General features: G+C 38.3%; 1 protein-coding gene across 2 annotated transcripts; it reads right to left on the bottom strand.

Moving 5' to 3' along the window:
- Window positions 1-1,063: 1,063 nt before the first annotated feature.
- On the bottom strand, window positions 1,064-23,313 carry CEP43 (centrosomal protein 43). Of its 2 annotated transcripts, XM_083732661.1 has the most exons (13): window positions 23,180-23,313; window positions 20,970-21,023; window positions 20,158-20,212; window positions 18,250-18,338; window positions 17,593-17,730; window positions 17,347-17,430; window positions 12,836-12,892; window positions 8,000-8,217; window positions 6,729-6,835; window positions 4,881-4,943; window positions 4,552-4,585; window positions 3,603-3,696; window positions 1,064-1,952 (listed from the first exon to the last, which is right to left on the bottom strand). In XM_083732661.1, exons 1-13 carry the CDS (start codon window positions 23,264-23,266, stop codon window positions 1,878-1,880), a joined length of 1,155 nt encoding a protein of 384 aa, XP_083588787.1. In that variant the 5' UTR covers window positions 23,267-23,313; the 3' UTR covers window positions 1,064-1,877. The 2 variants fall into 2 exon arrangements, with proteins under 2 accessions (XP_083588787.1, XP_083588788.1); XM_083732662.1 differs by lacking the exon at window positions 12,836-12,892.
- Window positions 23,314-23,320: the final 7 nt, after the last annotated feature.

Genomic DNA, 23,320 nt, shown 5'->3' with positions numbered 1-23,320 from the left:
CACCTCTTCTTACGGTTGGTCAAAGTCGCGACCGTGGCAAACCTGGAAGTAACCTGTGGGTTTGCCACCGTTTGCACATGCGCAGGAGTGGTGATCGCCGTTTGCACATGTACAGAAGCGGGCAATCACTGCCCGTGCCTGCACACAACGGCACCTCTCCCAGAGACCCATTTCGACCTCTAGACGGACCTCCGGAACGGATTATGGTCACAAATAGAGGTTCCACTGTAATTGTGAAATTTAGGTCCTCAACTATAATGGACAAATCACATCAGTCCTGGTTACCAGAACTACTACTAAGAAAGTAGTTTATAGACTTAAACCTTAAAGTATACTGCAGTATACAGTAAATAAATGCTTACTGGCATTTGTTAGGATAACTGTTATATCAAGAAGCAAGCTGCTCAAACAGAAGCTATCTTTTTTTTTTTTTACTTAATGTAAAAGTTATTTTTTTACAGTACCCAAAGAATTACATTTTTAATTTCAGTTTCACAAAATGACCAGGACTTAATTTAACATATCATGCAGCAGGTATTGCTGAAGTTGTATCAACTTTTGCATCAGTGACTCTATTTCACAAAGCTTACGGTTAAAACCTGTTTCCACATACATTTGCTCACAAACAAGTCCCACTGCGGTAGGGCATGATTTGAGATTAAGCATGCAGTCCACCAACCACTACACAGCTTCTCTATGTGCTTTTATTTGGAAGCTTTTGTATTGTCACTCTTTGGTAAACTGCAGCCTAAAGCTGCAATTCTGCAGTTACATACATCCAGGTCCCTTTGAAATAAATGAGGCAAATATACACACTTTTAGGACTGAAAGCTAATTTGCATAGGGGGCTTCAATGAACTTACAAAGGGATGCTTTAGATGTTTGCCATTTTTACATATTTAGGTTCAAATTGATGCAGGAGGTGTGATCCACAACTTCAGAGAGGCCCAGATTAAATGCTCTTCAAATCCACACATAAAAAACAAAAGACCACACACACACGCAATCATTTTAAGTGAAGGATTCTCATCACATAACATTCCCAAACTTTAAAACAGTCCTACTTGGAATAGTTTTATTCAGTATTAAGCTGTGTTTCAAAGAAAAAACCCTCATGCTAACAACCATTTATAGCTTTCATTAAATTAACAAACAAAAGGCTATCTTAGAATAACAAATGTTTAAATATATAAAAATAAGTTTAGAGTTAAGGCTCATATTCCAGCTGCAATTTTCAGAAGTACCTAGTGATCTTGGCCATGCAAAACTAAGCACCTAAGTTGCAACAAGGGACCAACTTACTAGAAACCATAGGGATTCATGATTCAGCCACTAAAGTATTTTAATATGCCTCATGTTAGGCAATCTAACGAGTCAGTTTTGAAGATCTTGGTTCATATCTCCTGGCCACTAAAGTAATTTCAACAGCTAAGAGAGAAAAACTGTAATTTTAATTAGGTCAACAGAAGAGCAAGTTCAAATACTGTTTGTTCTTCAGCAAAAAGCCAAATGGTTGCCATGACATTAAGCTATGTTTGCCACTGTTTATCTGTTTTGTAGATCTCTTCCCTTATGAATTATTGTAGATCAATCATCTTGATGTGTCTGTCGCCTGCAACGGACATCTTTCTGGGAAATATTTGACATACTACACATACGAATTAGCTTAACGAGACCGCATTACCACGCTCCAAAATTACTTCTTCTTTCAGTTCTTACAAGTTTAAAAACTCTTTTCCCAACTCCAGTTTGTTGGGGGAGTTTCTGTTGAAACACAAGGCACAATTTGGGAGGGGATATTTCAGCAGAGTGATTGTCTTAAAATATAGTCTACAAAGTTCTTCAAGTCAACAAATTAAGTTCTTTGCTTGTTCTACTCATGCAACATCCTCCAAGTAATCTGCTTCACCACTTAACTGAGAAATGGTGAAATCTTGTGTGAAGTCTTCAAGCTAGGAGAAAAGAAAATATTAAAATGTTAACTGATGTTTAAAATCAATTGTATTTTATAGCTAAACTGTTCTTTAAAACATTATCTTCTATTAAAAACTCCTATCAAGAAGATCTCAAGTACTTTCCTATGAGCAAGAGACAACACACTACTATCTATCTATATGGGTTGCCATATTTTAAAGAACAAAGAAGAGGACACATTTGCCGACTTCTACTTTTAACTATGGATCGCTATGATGACTACCCGTGAAAAAGAGGACATGTCCTGGAAAAAGTGGACATATTGCAACCCTACATAAGTCTCAGTGAGTTCAATGAAACATATTCCTAGGAAAGATTGTATAGGATAGCAGCTTTAGTACATTAAATTTCCAGTAAAATAAGGAAGGAGAGCATATTTTAAAAATCAATATTTAGAAGCTTTGTGCCACTGCTGATGCTTGTGTTCATTTTATTATTGTAATGCTACCAACAGGGCTTCCCCTTCTCTTCTTCCCTACAGCATGACCCTAAAATCTGCTCCAGAAGATTGGGAGACTCTCTGCAGCAGATTGTGGTGCAGGATGGAGCAGATGCAGGCATAAGGAGAAGAAGGGGAAGTTCCACTGTGTTTGCTGGCAAGATGATGGATTTCATCCATAGTTGGGGAAATATATTAGCAATTTCATGTATTCAAACACATTATTAATTTCTTTTCAGTGAAGATTAAAAAATGAACTTTTATAATATATAGTTGCTACTGAAGCAAAATGAAGAATGAAATGGCATTTGTTAATATACAGAGAGGCTACAGAATACTCCTGAGGTAAGAGAACAGTGATTCAGATCATACAGATAATTCTGTTGCCTGAACTGTAGGCTTAAAAGTATTAATCTTTATTAAGTGCACATGAGACTGTTAGTTACTTGGGAAAATCTCAGTATGTTTCAGAGTCTGCCACACCTCCCTCCCTTATTTTGACCATATGGAAAGAGCATGTGTGAGCTATACTGTGCTATGCTTCTTGAAATATGTGGTGTCCCTGAAACCATAACCTCCACCTCTCATCCTCCTTCAAACAGAGAATATGCTGCAATTGTTGAGGAGATCTTACATTCAAATAAATTAAGTAGAGCTCAGTCCACACAATACTCATTCTCCACAGTAAGGAGAAAGGGCAGGGGTTGCTAGTATGGTACCATCCAGATGTTCTGAACTAGAACTCCCATTCCCCTTTGCCTGCCCTTCAATCCCACCCCCCTGTCTGGTGTTCCAATCAGTGCTGCAAGGCTAGATCTGAGAGCCATCAGTTAAATTTCCTACAGTATCCCTGATGTAGTGTTGCTCTGGGGCATTGTGGGATTGAAATGCTGATTCCCAAACTCAACCATCAGGCATTGTTTGGAGTACCCCTGCTGCAATCAAGTAAACCGCCTGGGGAGTGAGGATCCCACTAAAAGCAGGTGGCCCACTAGGTGGCACTTGGCAAGGGTCCCTTAAACACAGTTGCAAACAGGTACAGCTACTGTTTGGCTTAACAGTTTCTCACAATAACAATATGTTTGCAAGCAACCTTCAGAATACGAAATTGGGATTCTATGCAAATAGCTTTCTACTGAGAATGAAAATGGATACATGCCCACCCCGATGTAAAGTATAATGTACATACTTTATCACTAGGATTGAAGTCGTCTAATTCTACAGAAATGTCCTCTATTTCTTCGCCAATGCTGGCTTCACTTTTCTCTGACCGATGACTAGTACTGATATGAGGAAAACAATAAAGAAACAATAAAACTCTATTCTTTAATGTTAAAGAACACCTTATAAATTAAAATATCTATGATAAACATTTCTAAATACCTAATAAATAAAATGTTTAATTTCAAAGTTACGTGTGGGCTAAACTGCTTAAAAGATCCTACATTAAAGTAAATTCATCAAATGCCAGGAGTCGTTACTTCAAAGTGCCAGTGACTTACATGGAGCTCCCCACATCCCACAAAGTGATTCTATAGAGAATTGTGGGTGCCATGTGATCACTTAAGGAAGTGTATATTTACTTGACTTCAAGAACCAAGACAGCTCATTAAAAAAATATATATTTTCACACATCAAAATTGGAAGCACATAATTGACTGCGTTCATGTCACAGTAATCAATGGCTAATAGTTTATGTTGAACATGTAGATAGCTTTTACTCTACTCCTTTCTACTAGCAAGCCGGAGAAAAACACCATGATCCTTGGCTTAGTGATAGATCTGAACCAGGGATCAGGGTCTTGTTTCACTCCAAACAAATCATTACCTGAAGCAAAGGTTTGTGCAGAGTGAAACAAACATGATCCCCAGCTCAGACACAACACTAAGACAAGGATCATGGTTTGTTAACAAAAAGGAGCAAACTGGAAATTATCAGCATGTTCACTAGCCATGACTTTCCATAATGTGTGAACATGCCCAGAGTATTAGAACATCAAGAAATTAATAAAAGAGCAGAAAATAATTTGAAAATGCTTGTGTTTTTAAACCCTTTTTGAAAAATAATGGGCATTCTTTTTAACTTATATCAAATGCAAATAAATGCTTGAAGTATACCACTCTGAATTTTCTCTTACCTATTGAAGTCATCAGCATATTCCTCTTCATCCCCTGCTTGTAAATTATTAAAATGAAGGATTAGAAAACTTGAAATTACATACAGTATTTAATTAGAAAGATGTGTTTGCTATCAGCCTAGTTTAACAATGGAAATAGGACCATGAGGATTCCCCCCTGAAAAACAGTAACTGTAGAACAGTTTTTAACATTATGCAAAGCATTTCATCAAACTTATTACATTAATCTATGCATAGAAATAAATTTTATCTTTTGTCTGAACAATTACCAAACAAGATGTGGCAATAAAAAGTTCTTAATGGTGTCCTTCTGAAGAAGAGCTACTTGCCTAGTTCAAGTGATCCAAATTTAGAATTCATCATCTTTACATCTTTCAAAATTGAGTTTGCATCTGTAAAACAGAGGTTAGGAAGATCAAAGGTGTGTAACTGCTTCCTACAGAACCTACTCAAAATGCATGTTAACCAGATAGATGACAGAGTGAAAATGTGAAGTTGCTATGAGAGCAGCCATGCTGATTTTCTGTGCTCATGTTCTCATGTCAAGATAAGCCAGTGGTCAAGAAGATAAGACAAAAACCATGGCTTACTATGTATGAACAACAACAATTTATTATTTATACCCTGCCAATAATAATAATAATAATAATAATAATAATAATAATAATAATAATAATTTATTTATACCCTGCCCATCTGGGTGGCTTCCAAAAAAAATATTAAAATACAGTAATCCATCAAACATTAAAAGCTTCCCTAAACAGGACTGCCTTCAGATGTCTTCTAAAAGTGTGGTAGTTGTTGTTCTCTTTGACATCTGGTGGGAGGGTGTTCCACAGGGCAGGTGCCACTACTGAGAAGGCCCTCTGCCTGGTTCCCTGTAACTTGGCTTCTCATAGTGAGGGAACTGCCAGAAGGCCCTCGGCGCTGGACCTCAGTGTTCGGGCAGAACGATGGGGGTGGAGATATTCCTTCAGATATACTGGACCGAGGCCACTTCACTACTCCTTCCTGCTTGTACTGGAAGCAGTTGCAGTTGGTGTGAAGGCTGCACTGCGCACCTGGCTTCTGAACAGCAAGCACCGGTACTGCTTTCTGAGCAGGAAAGGGGCAAGGTGTGGGGAGCTCAACACTGTGTGGGTCCAGTGGTGGGGCCAATCTGACTCTCCTGCTCCCCCTCCCCATGAGCTCCCTGTGCCTCTTGGCTCCTAGTAAGTGGGAGAGGTGTCTGCCAGGTGGAAGCCAGGTGCCCTGCTGACTGCCATTGACTGGGAGGAAACAAAATATGATCAGTAAGTCAAGAAAAAACCTTGGCTACAGACTGTGTTTGTTTGTACTGAAATAAACCATGATCCCTGGTTTAATGCCAAGCCAATAATATTGGTTTCTTTCATCCTAGCAATGAGTAGGGAGAAGAAAAAGCAGGTGAGATTTGTTTATGCACAGTAAGTCATGATTTATAGCTTACTGTGACATGTGAATGCAATCTTCATATAATACTGGAGAACATACTTGCCAATTCATTCTCCTACTTCATAAAAGATGACTGTTGCAGTTGAAAACTGATAGCTATCCAAGAAATATAGAATCAAAGTGTGCCTAAGATGTTATTTGATTGTTTTGCTGATTGAACAGATTCTTTTTAAAAATTGTAATCTGCTTTGGGTCCATTATAATAGCCAGCAGGTCATATAAAAGAGAGATGCATGCTATATAAATTAGAACCTATGTACAAGAAAAGTGGGGGGCGCAGAAATTTGAATGGATTCTATACAGAATGGGTGACTAGCCTGTGGCCTTCCAGGTGTTACTGCACCGCATTTCCCATCATTCTTGACCACTGGCTATGCTAGTTGATGGGAATTGGAATTCAACAATTTCTGCAAGTCCACAGGTTAGCTTTGTAGCATCTGAACTGGTTGTCGGGAGTAACGTGCTGCAACCCAGCAATGCACAAGAACACAACATCACTATTTGCCAACTAGTCCTGGTTGCACAGCATTGATCGCAGCTAGGTACCTATCCTCTTTTTCTGGTGCAAAATAATAACTTTAAACTGTTTACAACACCAGAAAGGTAATAATCTAGCACAAAGCTAAGTGAAGGTATGCTCTTGTAATGCAAGATTCTTATAATATTTAGGGCAAGGGAGTGTAATTTCTCACTCAACAACTTACTGTCAGACTTTTTCACAGGAGGTGCTCCAGACAAAGAGCTCAGACCAGTCTTTATAGGTGGTACATCAGAAAGAGAAGCATTTCCTTCCTTGATAGAGTCATTCTTCCTTTAAAAAGGAGGGAAGGGAGAGAGATACATCATTTTTTAACTGCTTCAAACTGAGTCATGAATGCCAGATATGGCAAGAAAAGCTCTGCACACATTCTCACCTATTCCAAAGCCTCTTCAGTGTAACTGTTTATGTCATGTGATGTTTTATCAACATAACCCAGAGGAAGAGATTCAGATGTAAATATAAATATAAATATAAATATAAACTGTATCAACCATGTTATGATTTTGAATTCAAGTAAAATTTTCTTCAGAAGCAGACATGGCATCAGAGCTGATTATTCCTTGAACCTGTATAAAGTAGTATGCAATAACAACCATTTGGTTGTTACAATTTTTCCACTGGCCTCAAGGAAAATATTCTGTGCACAACATACCATTTGCACGTGTGCAGAGCAATCCACCCGCCCCCCTCAATACATCAGCTTGTTGTTCACTTTTAGTCAGGGTTGAAGTGTCTTCTGCTTTCCTCTCCCAGCTAAGCTGGACTCTGCAGGCTGCCAAAAGTGCAGGCTGCCTGCTGGTGGGATGCCTGGAGGCAGCAGTTAGCAGAAATCCCTGAAACAGAGCATTCCAAGACTAGGGAGGGGCTGAGCTAGTCCAAGATCTGCTTGATCAAGTCTCACTTCTGTCATGCAGTGACATTGAGTTTGATCAGTGTTGGCTTGTGTTGGAGGCGGGTTTCGAAGTGCCATTTAGTTTCTGGGACAGCTTAGTTGATGCACAAAGCTACTTTTAGACAGAATATTCTGAAGCTCTGCTGCATGCGGGGCTCCATCCATCATTCTCTAAGTTGAAGCACTGGTGTCCCGACACTGCCAGCCTTTGCAAACACACTGAAGCCATTATGGTGTCATAATCACAAAATACATCTGCATATATAAAGACATGAATATAAATATTTCTGAATTACAGGGTTCTATTGTCAAGTAGGAAATATATTTTCTTATTTTTGAAAAAAGTGATTTCTGTAAATGGGAGAAACACAAGGGCAATCTATGGGCACTGAAACAAACTGTTCTTCTACATTTTGTGCAAAAACATGAACCCTCTCTTTTATTTATTCTAAGGTAGAAAAGTGCAGCATCCTGCAGCCTAAAACGTCTAACTATTTTATTGTCAAAAGGAAACATTTATAGTTGTAGTTCATTCAATTTACCAGTCATAATTTTGTTCTGGTTTTGGTATGGGATCATCAAAGAAGGAATCTCCCTCTGCATCATCTTCTCCTACTGCTAGATTATTCTTTTCTTTGGTATCTACATCTTTGTTTGGTTGAGAAATTAGTTTTGTTTCATTGGGTAAGGAGTGAATGCTGCCTTTGCTCTTTGCTTCTCCAGACAGGATGCTTGTATCACTATGACTTGTTCCAGTAACCTGAAAAAGAAACAAACCATTTCCTTAAACAAGTCATATAATTTGCTTCCCTTGAGCTATAATCCATTTTTGTATACAAAAAAAGTAACATACAGTAGTACATCAATAGTCATGTAGGCACAATGTCACTTCAACTTCAACTTCAATTATCTGTTAAATTGATTGCAATGTGTAGACAGAAATGCCAGTTTCACAATCTTGTAAAGAAAGAAGTTTAAAAGATAAAGGTTTCCCACTTATTTATTTTTTAAATATGTGTATTCCACTGTAGCATTAAAAAAAACAAAGTATGTTTACAGCAATAATGCCATATAACAACACCATAAAAAGTTAATGAGTTATTATAGCTATTAATCCGTAACAGTTATAGTTATTAAAGTTTTGAGATGTTTGCTATTCACTTGAGCCCCAAATTAATTTTACAATATAATCCTAAAACACACTTACTTGGCAGCTTCATTTTATATGGGATATACAACCCTTACACTGCATGAGCATCCAAGGCAACATAAAAACATTATCTAGAAGAAGTATTAAATACCATCCTAAAGCCCAAGGACTTCAATGGAATTAAATCCCAGGTTAAATAGATGTAGGACTTCAACCTAAAATTACCAGATTAACAGAAGCAAAATAAATAAAATGCAGTACTCAATAAAACAGCAGTATCATTTTTCATTCTTAAGACTGGTAAATTTATTTCCACATCTGCACCAACCATTTTGCCCAAGCCTGCATGGAGTTCCACCTCATTATCAGCCTGATGGGTCAGGACATCGCCAGCATTCCAAGCCAGCACTCCACACATCAGCATAGGCAGCCACATGCTTGAGGTGGTAGACTGGGCTTCACCATAACCAGCAACCTTTCAATTGATGTTGAGCTGGACAATTGTATTGGCAAGGCAGCTACAGCAATGGCTCACCTCTCCAAAAGGGTATGGGAAAATGTGATGCTAACAACCAATACCAAGATGAAGGTCTACCAGGCTTCTGTACTGAGTACACTGTTTTATGGAAGTGAGTGATGCCTCAATGCCTTCCATTTGTGCTGCGTCAGGCAGATTTCCCGCATCACATGGCAAAACAAAATGTCAAAGAAAGAGGTGCTCTCCCAAGCCCACATTCCCAGCATGTTTGCAACCCTGTCTCTGTGACATCTACACTGGTTTGGTCATGTATACAGAATGGAAGATAGCAGGGATCACTAGGCCTGCTGGCAGACCAATTCAGTGTTAAAAAGATGTCTGCAAATGTGACATGAAGGCTGGTATGGGAATCCCTTGCAGACAATTGTAGTGCCTGGAGACAGTCAGGTCATGTAGCCATAGTAGTGACCAGAGGAGGAATGACCACTTTGAGAAGCAGAGGGAAGAAATGCCATGGCACACCTATAGCACCAAAACCAGATGACTTCATCTGCCCCACCTGTAATAAAATATGTCTCTACTGTATTGTTCTCTACAGCCACAGCAGCTAACTCTCCAACGGTTTGACTTTACTCCCAAAGGCACACTCTTCCCAAGACAGACAGATGCCAACAATATCTGCATAAGGAGTGTCAGCGATTACTTTTAAATTCAGGTCCCTTACCCCAATATAAAACATATACAGTACTAGAGTTAAAAATTTAAAAGGTGTGGTATCAAAAACTCTTCTTCGGGCTCTCACAATTCAACAAAGCTCCAATTTTCTTAGAATAGAATTTGTGTATTAGTAATCTGATTAATTTTATAGTTAAGCATTTATGTCAGTTTCATTGTAACCAGTTCTGAAACCAATTTAGTAGTTTTAGGAGGTAAATTGCCATTAACCGCTCATCTAGAAATTTCATCTAGATTTTGAAGGCTGACTAATGCAAATTTCCATATAATCAAACAAATTACAACTTTGGATGAACGATTTAAAAACTATTCTGAACATTTAAAATGTGGTATACAAATACTAAGCATTACTATTACTACTTCTCAGTAACAGCATCCTAGAAGGATGATACCCAAACCCTTGTCCTTTGATAAAGATTTACAGGCTGAAAAAAACTATGCAATGCAAACAGGTAGGCACATCATTCCTCAAACACCTGCTATATAGTTAATAGCAATATTGGGGAGGGGGTTAAGGTGGGTTTTAGTGCAGTATCAGAGGGTAGGAGTGCTTAACCTTTTCCTTCCCCCCACCTATCATTCCTTCCCAATTCTTCAGCTGGGGGCCTATTTTTTATCTTTGATCTGGCAATAAGGGGAAAATGGCCACTGAAAAAGGTTGCAAATGAGAAAGCAGTGGCCACAGCTCAGTGCTAGAGCATGTGCTTTGCATGCAAAATGTTCCAGGTTCCATCCCCGGCATATTCAGGTAGGGTTGAGAAAAAACCGATTGAAATTCTGGACAGCCACTGCTACACAGTGTAAGCTGTACTCTGCTGGGAGTACCAATTGTCAGCCTCAGTATAAAGCAGTTTCCTCTGCTTATCTGTCCAACTGATATATTTATTAAAATATTTCTATCTTGCCTTTTCATTAAAAACTGCTCAAAGCAGCTTATAGAATAGTGGAGGTGACATAATGAATCCAGGGAAATATAATCTTAAGAACAAATTAGAAACTAATAAAAAATAGAAAAGCATCACAGCGTGGAAGAAAGGTTAAGCATCGCTGCATACATGCAAATGTCCCCCGCCACCCCACCAGCACTCACACAATAGGAGGCAAAGACAAAGCTGGGGACTGTATAGTTTCATCCTGAATACACACCAGTGAAGTTGGTTCAGAGTTAGGTCACATCCACCCCATGCATTTAAAGCACATGGCTTTCCTCAAAGAATCTTGGGAACTGTAGTTTGTTAAGGGTTTTCTGTGTATGAGTGCGTCTTCATGTGGGTAAACGTCAGTTCCCACAATTCTTTGGAGGAAGCCATGTGCTTTACATTACAGTGCAGATGTGACCAGCTGAAAGTAAAAGCTGCTTTCAGAATAGAAAAAATGCTGAAACACTTAAAAAAAAGCAATCCCACAAATACCTGCTAGCCCTCAAACCATCTTATGACCAATGGCAGTAAAGTGTTTCAAAAAGAACTAAAGGTCAAGTGCAGTCATCCATTACTCGGCCTTTAAAGAACCTTATGGTATTTTTCTATATGCACGCACTGGAACCTCAGTTCATAACCCAAGGCCTGCTCTAAGTGACTCTGCCAATTGAGGTAGAGGTAGTAGCTATGCATGAAAATACGTTTTTTTGCTAGTAGCCCCATGATAGTTGTACGGTCTCCCTAGAGAGACTTTGCTGGTATCTACTTTAACATATTTTTAGTGCCAGGCAAATACATTTTTATTTTCCCATGTTTTTTAAATTTTGGGGTTATTTTACACTTTGTGGATTTTATCCCTTTGTTTTATATGATTTAGTGCGCCAGTTTTTGATTCTCTGCTTTCTATTTTGGTGTGATCTGCCCTTAGACCTGATACCTGTTTTTATTATCTGCTTTTTACCACATTTCAATTGTAATTGTGTTCATTTTTTATCTTGTTAATTTCCCAATAGCTTCTGTTACAAGAAGGCTTATAGACTTTATATGCAAATAAATAAATAAAACAAATACACTACTTGATGGTGTAGTCTTTGCCTTCTCCATTCCTTCAGGACAGGGTAAGGAAGGGAATATGATAGCTACCTCATAGGAAAAACAGCAAACCACCAAAAGCATCCTTTCCTAGCTCTCTTCATGCCTTCTGGACTGGCTTTCAAAAGATGCACAAGGTTGGGGGTGGACAGAGGAGCAGCAGTACTGTATTCAAGTAAGTGAAACAGGAAATAGGTGGCTATTCCCTGAAATCTTAATTGCAACTCTGCCACAAAGCTGTTTTTGTATAAGGGACAGGTCCAAACATCCTAACAGCCAAATTGAAATGTTTCAGATAAAGTAATTCACTCAAGATTATGCAAGATATACACTCCATTATCTCAGCACCAGTACACACTATGTTTAATGTGCAACCACATATAAGTCAGCACTGCTCTGCCTGGTTGGAATCCTAAAGGTTCTCCCTTTATGCAGGGAAAGTTAGATAGTCCTCAGCTGCTTGCCTGCCCCTCACTTTGATGGGGGGAAATTATCGGGTCCTCAGCAAAGTGAAAGTCTGGCAAATGCTTCAAATTTTAAAGTCATATTTGGTATGTAGAAACATTCAGAATTCCAAGTGGGTAGGAAAGGGTTTAATTTCATGAGTTAATGTGTGAACTGGCCATCAGTTAACCAAGAACTAACAATACACAGTAACATAACTGAATGAAATTGTCTCAAGATACCTAATTGTTAAAGTTTTGGAATCCAAAGATGTGACATTTTGATACAAAAACTGCATGGAGAGTCATAAAATGCAGGAAGGAGGGCAGGCAAGCAAGCAGCCGCTCCATAAATATAGGTAAAGCTTATTAATAAGCTTTGCATTAAATTTACATAATGTAATTAATATTGTGCCTCAGAGTCTGTGTTACATCTACATATTTGTGGAGTTAGTTTACCAAATGCCATGAGTCAGTTGCAATGATTTTTAGTGCAAGCTGCTCTTTCTTAAAGGTAGAACTAGAAGCACCTGTCAGTTTCTTCTCCTCATGCATTTTACCTGCTCAGTTGTGTCCAAGCACCTTTTCTGTTTACGATGTCCTTTATACCTTGGTATCTGAGCACAAGAATAAAATAACGGCACAAAAATGAAAACAAATTATATGTGGGTTGTTATGTGAAATCTAGATTATTGAGTTAGATCTATGCTATCACTCTAAAAACCCGATTAAAAGCCTAGCCTACTAATCAACATTCTCTCTCTGCTTGACCTGTAGATTACGTCATGAGCTGTCACCTCCCACCTATTTAAAAATAATCACAAGCTTCAAATGAAATATGGTAAGAGATGTGATGAATCAGTCTGATAAATTTCATAAGCATTATAATCTACAAAATTTTCTTTCCAGTTTCTTGCCACAGGAAAAAATTCTGTGTTCCACCACGCTTTGCTTACACTGCCCCAGCACACATGTAAAATTTTCACATTCATATTTGGAAGTGAAACAACTGTTTTGAGTATGTCCTCTATACTTGGATATACTTTTTGGAATAGTACAGGAAATACATCTAGTGTTACTAGACAGCAGCTACCATTTCTCCTTTTAAGAGAGATGCATTTTCTACTTCTACAGCATTTCATTACCTAGTCTACCTTCTAGATAAAAAATCAGAGATATGAAAGGCTGGGTCACGAGGAAAGAAAAATTGGAAACTTTGGGAAACTCTGAAAAGAAGCTCTCCTGAAATTTTGGAATGAGTGAAATGCTTTAATACAGGTTTAATTTACAAAAGATGTGCACTATGAAGATTTACATAAAATAATCTAAATAATTAGAGAATACTTGTGTATACTGTACCTATAAACATTCAAATGTGTTATGTATTGCTTAATTCAGTATCCAAATAAACTAAGAGATTGTAATACTGTAATTGTATGAAACCATTTTGTATATGCTGTTTACAACAATATTTGTGGTTCTATTTTCAATGTTTATTTCTCAGATGGCAAAAGTTCTGTGCACACTGTTTAGGTAGCATACAGTGCAGTTCTCTTTCTTGAGTACTGGGTTCATTCACCATTTTGCTTGCATAAAATTAAGGCATTTATACTTTTGATGCTGTAAGCTACACTAATCAAAGAGTGGGTTTTACATATGAGTAAATGAGCATTGGATTAGTGTGCAAGATCCATAAAAATGCCAAAGAGTACAATTTTATATGCTAAGTTATAAAAGGTGATATTTTGTTGTGAAAAGTAATAAAATATATGTAGGTTTGATAAGGAAGTATTACTACTTCAATTTCCCCCTGAGGAAAACAAATTGGTGGCTTTACATCTCTATACAGGATAATTTATTTATCTACTAGGAAGACTGTAAGCACTTGGTAGGATTCAAATGCCTTGAGTCATGTAACCTCTGCTGCTATGTACAGAATTCTGTTCACAGATATGCAACTTGTGCTTAAAGACTCAGACTGAAACCTTACATGAGACCACAGCCAGTATGCAGATTTTACAATTATTACTTATACACCTTGAACAAGAAGTTTTCATTGTTCATTGTGGGAAGTCATGCCAGTTAAAATAGTTTTAAACTAGTATAATTTAGCAAACCACAAAGTTCTAGCATGTGACATCAAAATCATATTCCAGTTTCTCAACACAGACAGTACCATTATGAGTCTCCTTTTGACCATCAGTCATTTTTAGAAGTGTTCAGAAATATAGTTTAAAACACACAAACAAAAACAAACACTTTAGAATTGCCCAGCAGCCTAACAAAAGGTAGCAATCAATTGTAATCTTCTTACAAGATTCAAAAGAATCGTCTTACAACTATCCACAACAGTGTCCTCACAAAACAACACTAAAACATTTTATCTTCAGAAAAACAATACTAGCACATTGTTAAGTTTAATAGTTCTTGTGATCCCAAATGATTAGCCAAGCACTGGAAGTAAGTCCTGTATTATTAGCTATAAACATTTAAAAGTGACTTGGGAAAAACAATTGGAGTGCATTTTTGTGAATATACTGCCACCTTGCTTTCAATATTTACTCTTCAACAAAATGCCTTTAAAAAAGAAAACAGGTATTGCCAAGATTTTAACTTTGGATCACACAAGGCATTGTGCGGAGAACAGTTTTCACCTAGATTTAAGATTCATCCAGCTTATCCTCTTGCCCCCAATAAAGGAAGATTCATATGAAATGATGCTGTGGGAATAATCCAGGTAATGAAACCCATAAAAGGAACTCTCCAAAGCTAGAACAAACAGCTGCTACTTTAAGTGTTCCAAGAAATTAACAAAGACTTTGGGCTGCATGACAAATTGTTAACATGTACTTTCCAATGTTGTAATGTATGCAAACAGAAACATTAAACAATGCATTGAACTAGGGAGTCAGGACTGGCAACAGCTTTCTGATACATGCATACATGGTGGAAAATGTTACTGATGCCGAGTGACATAAAACAACATTAACTTACAGGAAGGCACACATTACTGTTCAACACATCAGTGTGGTTGGGTTTACATTTACAGGGCTCCACTTCACTGATGAAGTAAGTGGCAGAAGTTCTCTCTGCAATGTTGTTTCTACATGTAGACAAAGTCATCTCTGTTCTCTGTCCTACAAGAAGCTCATTCATGCTAAAACAAAGGTACCTTTTGCTCTTCACCATCACATCAGTAGCGATGATAGCTACACTGAATACATAATCTCTCTGTTTTAACCACAGCTAGTGCAACTGTTTAGCCGGTAAGAGGATTTTCTCTGTTCCACAGCAACACCAGCAGATGTCTTACCAGTTCATGCCAGTTTCTTATTGTCACCTACAAAACAGATTATTTCAATGACCTGATCATCTTATTGCCCTCTGGTATTTTCTCTTGCAACCCCAATGCTCCCCAAAGAGAGGTGGAAGAATCCTCATTTGTACTTAAATACTTTCTCCAGCAGATCAAGAACAAAGCACCTGGCCTCCGGAAATAGAATGGTGGACTAGATGGGTAAGGAGCCATCAAGCCACCTAATCCAGGATCCTGCTCTCATAGTGGTCAACCAGATGCCTAAGGGAAATACGAGGCTTCTAGCAATTGGTGTTCAAAGGCATACTACTTTTGATCCATTCATGGAGTCACTATTCTTTCATTTAGTTTACCTCTGTCCAGTACTTCTTTATGTATAGCATTCTTTATTCAGTCTTTATTAAAATAAGCAAGAATCTGGTTAACAAACATGAGTCACTTGGGAAAAGGTAGAAAACAAAAAAGCAAAGAGGTTGCAAAGAATTTCTCAGTAACTCTTCTAACAATTTAAGGCTTTAATCAAGATAATCAAGGGTGAAATTTCTTCTTAATATTCTGCTGGATAGTCAATACCTCCTTTTTTGTATTGGCACACTCCTTAGGAAATATATGTTTCTAAATGGAGATTGCTTCTTCTGAGGCTCCCCATATTCTTGTTCTTTTGCTAAAACTACTAGAAACACAAAGCCAATCAACAACAGTTAGTCTTCTACCCGAAGACATGTATCTCATTAAATCTGTTTGCTCCTACAACCAAGGTTACATAGAGTAACACTGATACAAGCCTTTACAAAATCAAGCTTGCTGCCACCATGGTTCTTTTGTTTAAGTAGTAATTTGATACTAGGAAAAAGAAAAAATCAACACTACTAAAAATCTAACCTTCCTTATCTGATACAAGGAACAAACAAGAACAAATATGAAAATAAACAAGTCACATATGGTCCATATGGTCTACAAAACTAATTTCCCCAGCAAGTATGCCAAACTCTTGTTAGTACAGGCTTGCCCAATTTATTATGTAGCAAGGTAAATACAGGTAACTCAATAAATCAACAATATTCAAATCAGGCAAGCAACCTTAAGTAAACAAAGCTGGTACAGGCTGCCCCCAACATTAAGTTTCAATGGCCTAGTTTGCACATCACATTAAACCACAATTTAAAACAAAAGTTTCTCCAGTGCTCCTTCTCTCTCCTAGCATAGACAAAAGAAGCTAGAGCCTTGATTGTTATATCAGCTGAACCTGTGCTTGTGGTTGGTTTTCACCAAACAAACCATGAACAATAAGCCAAGCACAAACTTTGGTTACACTTGTAACCTTTTGTTTCCTTCAGATAAACCACATGCCTGGATATGAATCACATGGCCATCCAGACTTTGGCTTGTTTATCTACAGCATAGCAGCAGGAGTGTGGGAGAAAAGCAGTAGAACTTTTCAGCTATTCATGCTCTGCTTCTCAAATGAAGTAGCAACAAAAATTGCACATCACACATTGTCATTCTAGTTTTATAATATTACATTCCAACTTCTTTCTAATTTATACCTGCATCCCATCAGATTATTGTTTTATTTCATTAAACAGTTATCTGCCTTTATCATTCCCCGATATCTTACTTCCTGTTTAGAAAGTCAAACAGGGTCTATTAACAAAATGAAAGACTTGATAGACAAGAATGAACAGAGAAAAAAATTGAAAGTTGAAAATCTGCTTCTCAAATAATATTAAGCTTAATTCCAGTACTCTGACTTACCTTACTTGGCAATGAGTGTATGTTAGATCTTCCATCTGATGATTTTGGAGGAGAATGTATACCATCAGATATTATAGGGGCTACCTAAATAATAGTTTTAGAATAGAAAATAAACAATTTTAAACACACCAAAATTTAAACATTTAATTTGCTTGTCATAGTTTGTTTAGCATGCCTACATCAAGACAAACAGTTTATTAAGAAAGTTAGTATAATTAAAATACTACACATTTTCAAAATCCTTACCTCTCCAAAGTTAGACACTCCCTTCTTCTGCTGGCATCTTCTGATCACTTCCAGCAGTAAGGGCCCTTCTTTTGTAGCTTTAGCTTCTATAATTCCCAAGTCCCGTGCTAAATTCTCTCGAGCCTCAAGCCCATTTAACTAAAAATAAGCATAAAGCATTCCAGGCCATTAATACAATATATTTTACACAATTGTTCTTTCTCAAATTCAAGATTTGACAGCTGACTGACAGAAAAAGAAATTGTCCCTAAAGTGCATGAGCACGACATTCAAGTTAAAGTTCTTAATATCTTCCCCCCATTTATTCAAAAGCAGAACCAAAGGTTTAAACAGTGTTCCATTGTATTTTGGGGGGAGGGGGGAAATCAGATTAGCACTGCAGTCTTATGCATGTCAAATCAGAAGTAAGCCGCACTGCATGCAATGTCTACTCCTAAGTAAACATGCTAGTGAACTGGAGAGATGATGCAGAAAAATGAAATGGGGGACAAAATTGAGGATGGGACAATTTCAAGCATTTTGGTCAAATTACTGTGTTATAATGTGTCATTATAATGATTAAATGTGTTATTATATTATGTGTTGTTATAAGAATTAAAATGAATATAATGTGTTATTCTCTAATGTGTTGTTATAATGATTAAAATGCTTACTTACTGTGCTTGATTCAGGCTGAAAGACAGCCAAAGTAAAATCAAGATTGAAGAATTGAAGAAATTCAGCAACTAGACTAGCCACCAATCGACCTACAAAAAGAAATGAGCCACATTTGGTTTTCCTGTACAGCATTTGCACTCACTATTAACGTTTTCAGTTGAAATGTGAGTTAAGTGCTACTGTTTACAAAACAGGTATGATATAGTGAAAAAATGCTTTGGGCATTCAATAATGAATTTGTTTGTAAATAAACAAGTCTTCCTATATTTCATTGAATTTCTTCAAAAATTGCTCCCAAACTGGCGTTCAAAATTAAAACCTAAATGTAGTGAGGCTGGGCGGGGACAGGACGAAATTCTAAGCAAGGGAACCCTTTTCATTGCATGGTTATTTTGAAGGTAGACAAGGAAAGGAAGATCCAGTGTTAGTGATACTACACTTGAGAACGGGAAAATAGGAAGAATGGAGAAATAGGTGGAGGAAGGGCTAGTACTATGTAAGTCATATACTCTGAAACACTCCTTTATGAAGGGCTACAAAGACAGGGAGGACTTCCCTTTACACCAGCAGTGGGGAACCTCTGACCCATGAGTCTAATGTGGCCCAATATGGGTCTAAATTTGGCCTTTAAGGCAGTTCCCCACAAACCAGACCCACCTGCCTCACACTTGATGTCATATACAAGTTTAGATTTTAGGTCCTGCGCACTTATCAAAGTTGACCCATGGGTTGTGGGGGGGGGCAATCAGGGATCTGATCCATAGGCTAGATTCAGTTCCCCACCCATTTTACATCTTCTAGAAACTAAAGTCTTATTTCGGACAAACACACTTCTGTAAATTCCAAATTACTTCAGGCCTAAAACCCTAGCAATTACTGGTTAGCAATTCAACTGAGCACATTTCCCCGGAAATATCCATTTCCCAAATATGGCAAATAATCACTCTGCAAACTTGCTATAACCTACATTTAAATATGAAATGCAGTCTTGTTTCCACTGAGGTTGCTGAGACTGACCTTTAACTGTAAAGCTATGTCGTTCACTTGAGTTTGGGTTTTATTATGAATAAAGGATTTATTAAGCCTTTTAAATCTTCAAAATATTTTAGAATCTTTGTGTTCTTTACACAATACAACAATCATGATAGCTTACTATTCCTATTTTACATAGGCAGAAGCAAGAATGATTTGCTCAAGAACATACAGAAAAGTACCAGGTCCAAGAACAGCTTTTAATCCATTTATTAATTCCTGTTTAGTTTCCCTTCCTCCAGTTTTATAATTCAAAGGTCTGGAATGAGCAAAACTTGCACTCTGAAACTGCTTGAAGTTTTATGCTTATACTTGCAGCCAACAAAAGTATAGCAAAGTGTAGAATTTGCAGATTCTGCCAACCAAATGCTGACAAGAGGGAATTTGAACTAAATTAAGAGGGATGATGCAAAGTTAACAGAATTTGGAGAAGCCCTTGTTTGGGAAAATTCTAGCATAAAAAAAGCAGAGGATTATAAAAAGGGCAAAGAAAAAACAGAAGGTAAGCAAGTAAGAACATCAGACACAGTTAGCTGCAGTGGCATCAGTTGTAGATGAGGCCTTTAAAAACTCCCTGGACAACAGACTGCAGAATGTTCTGCCTTCTACATTAGTGAACCTTGCTCTGAACTAACCAGAAATTGTCTATGGCTTGCTTTTATCTATGGAAAGACAGGCTAACCCCTGTTTGCTGTACATCTACTTCCCACTGCAATGAGCCATCTTTGAACAGTACTGTAATGATATCTCCTGTTGTGATTTAAGCCTGCTTACATCACCAAAGAACCACAGAAACTCCCTCACTGATCTGCATCAGTGTCCACACATTAATTGGGAATATATATGGTATCTTTAACTAGCAGAGACAGAGCTTACCATCTTTTGTATTTAAAAACTTTTTCAAACTTTCATTTACCAGAGGTGTTTTGTTCTGTCAAAAAATGAGAAGAACAATTAACGATTACAGACAGAGATATAAAACAGGTAGATAACAATTATCTATATATACATGAATGCTTATGCATCCTCATGGTGAAGCCAAGCCTATATCATACAGTACCAGAATTTGGCATTGATTAATTTTGAATGCCCAAACCAAGCTGAACTTGGGTATTCTAGGAAGAAAAGAGCAGTATAAAACATTAAATAATAACCAATGCTCTGTTTTGTGCAACAATACACAAAGTTTGAAATTTCAGTTCTGGAAGTAAGTTGGCAGCAGAAGCACCATTTTATTTACTGTTGACTCATTCTTTACCTACTTGATGATGCCAAAGGCTAGGGAAACAACACCCTGTTTTTTCTGGAGCATTTGGCTTCCATCAGCTGTAGACTTTAAAGTAAGCAGAAAGCACACAGTGTTTTCCCCTCCTTCTTTCAATTTGCAGCAGTAGCCCTAGAGTTCGGCATCTCAAACTATACTGTCTACCTTGGGAGACAGAAACAGTTCGTTAGATTTTGGGATGCTTGAACAAATAAGACCCACAAGCCAAGACATAGGTGTAACACAAACTGCAACTCAGTGATTCTACTTCTACCTGAAGGCTGGCTTCCAAGGATAGAAATGAGGGACACTTGTTCAACTCCCTAAAACTTGTGTTGTGAGGTCACACAGGTTTCTATTATGCTTCTTAATGCTTTTTCACATCTATATGAAATGAAAGTTCATTGTTTTGGCAGCTCCTTACCTCTACTTTCTCTTGCTCTTCTAGTGCTAAAAATACAGCTGCTCGCAATTCTGCCTGTAACAGAGAACCAGCATTTGTATAAATGTATAGCATTTTGCAACTATATATTAAGAAAACTAGATACCAAGACAAACCTCACACAGAAGGGTCCAATTTATTACACAGAATGAAATGAAAAGAAGTATTATATTCTCACTTGAAGTTTTACAAAAGTATGTAAATGCTTTAAATAATGTTTCAACACAACTGGAAATGGCTAAAAATAAAGCTGACAAGGGATAATTTTGGGTAATGGATTGTAACTGGAGATAATGTAAAATACTTAACACAGTAATATTAGAAGCTAAGGTCAAAGCAAACAAAGGCAAGTGGGAAGTCATTTAATCAAAATTGTATTGATTTGGTATAATTTGTGAAGATTGGGTTGAAATTGCAAAAAGTAAAGTTTTTTAACCCACATGGGATTGGTTTCCTTTCTTCAGGCTCCATCTGTTGGGGGTCTTCATTCTCTACTGACACATTCTCATCCATAATTCAAATCCTACACCCCTTCTCTCCTACTCCATCTAGGGACATTCACTTCATGCCTACCCTCTCTACACAGCAAATTACCCAACTGTTTAAGAATCAGTGAACTGTCTCATGCTGCAAGGTGAGACTCTGCCACACATTGCATCCACTTCTGAAAAATGAACCCAAGTAATGACTGTGCTAACTTATCATTGTAGAACAAAGATCTATAAACCCTTTTCTTGGAGGGTAATGTGTGTGTAATCCCAAAGAATGAGAGAAGTGGTCAAACTCCAAATAACAATGCCAAAAGCATATATTGGAAAGAATATATCCTGCGTCTTGGGGGAATGCTATACATTCTAGCTAATATATGTCATGTAACTGTCTATGCTGCCTGTCTGACAGTAAACATTCCATCAACTATGTATTAAATATCAGTGATCCCACTTCTACACTGTAAAGAACGAAAACACAGACCAAGCTAAAGTGAAAAAGTCAATCAACAAACAGAAGTATGGCTTCAGCCTTCATTTCAGGGTCAGTGTATGCTCAGCTTATGAAGTGTAGGTGTTGACCTCAGATTAATTTAAAGAGTCAGTTTTTCGTCATTTTAAAACCTACAGTGCAAGTTTAGAAAAGTGCACACTGCGGTGTTCATAACTTATCTAGAGATAGGGTAGCAAAACCAAAGAGGGATTGGGAGGAGCTCCAAAAGGAACTCCCCAATATGAGTGAACTGGCACAATTTAAGAAGGATATTGACAAGCTGGAATGTGTGTGCAGAGAAGGGCAACCAAGATGATCAAAGGTCTGGAAACCAAGCCTTATGTGGAATGATTGAGGGAGCTGGACATGTTTAGCCTGGTGAGGAGGAGACTGGGACAGTAGCCCTGCATCCAATATTGACTAAAACTGCCAATATTGTAATGCCTTGTTAAAAGTTTATGTTATGTTCACACTCTGAATACTTTGTGTAGTTCTGGTCACCCAATCTTTTTAGCAAAAGGTGAGAACGGGGAGAACGAAATGTTTATAAAATTACACATGCTGCGGAAAAAGCACGAAAATACATCCTCTCCCTTTCTCATAATACTAGAACTCAGATCGCCCAATAAAGTTTAATGGTGTCAGGACTTTTGCACACAGCACTGCTAAACTGTGGAACTTGCTTCCACCAAAGGTAGGAATGGTCACCAACTTAAATGGGTTGAAAAGAGGACTGGAGCATAAGGCTATCAATCGAGAAACCAGTAAATAGTATGCCTCTGGATGCCAGGTGCTGGGGAGCAACAGCAGGAAAGAAAGTTCCCACGTCCTGCTTTATGGACTTCTCAGGAGCACCTGGCCGGCCACTGCGGGACAGGCCTTTGTTCCGGGGCAGGAAGTCTCTCCGTTATGTTCTCCTGACCACCAACCAACCCTCTTATTGCTTCAGGAGGAGTTCCACGCATGCGCCACGAAGCAAAAGGCAGCGCGCGACACTTCTGCCTAGGCGGCATTGTCCAGAGGGCGGGAATGACAGTTGGGAGTCCGTTAGCGCCGTTGGTGTCGACCCGCTCTCTCGCGAGGGCCGCGCCACCAGCACCTCCACGCACAGCACGCCTCTCCCGGCGTCGGGCCGGCATACGCCGACGCACTTCTGAGGCGCTCCCCTCCATCCCATAAAGCCTCCGTCCCGCTCCCCGCCAGCTCCTCACCTTGATTTTATTCAGCACCCCGCTCGTCTCCAGCGTCTGCACGAGGAGATCCCTCAGCTCCGTGTCTTCCTCCGTCGCCGTCGCCATCTTGCTTCTCCCTGACAACCGCCTAAACTGAGCTAGTGACGAGACGAGCCCCCG

Source organism: Podarcis gaigeae, assembly GCF_964106915.1.
Source record: "Podarcis gaigeae genome assembly, chromosome: 3".
NCBI classification, from domain to species: Eukaryota; Metazoa; Chordata; class Lepidosauria; order Squamata; family Lacertidae; genus Podarcis; species Podarcis gaigeae.
This window is presented reverse-complemented; position numbering and strand designations above follow the sequence as displayed.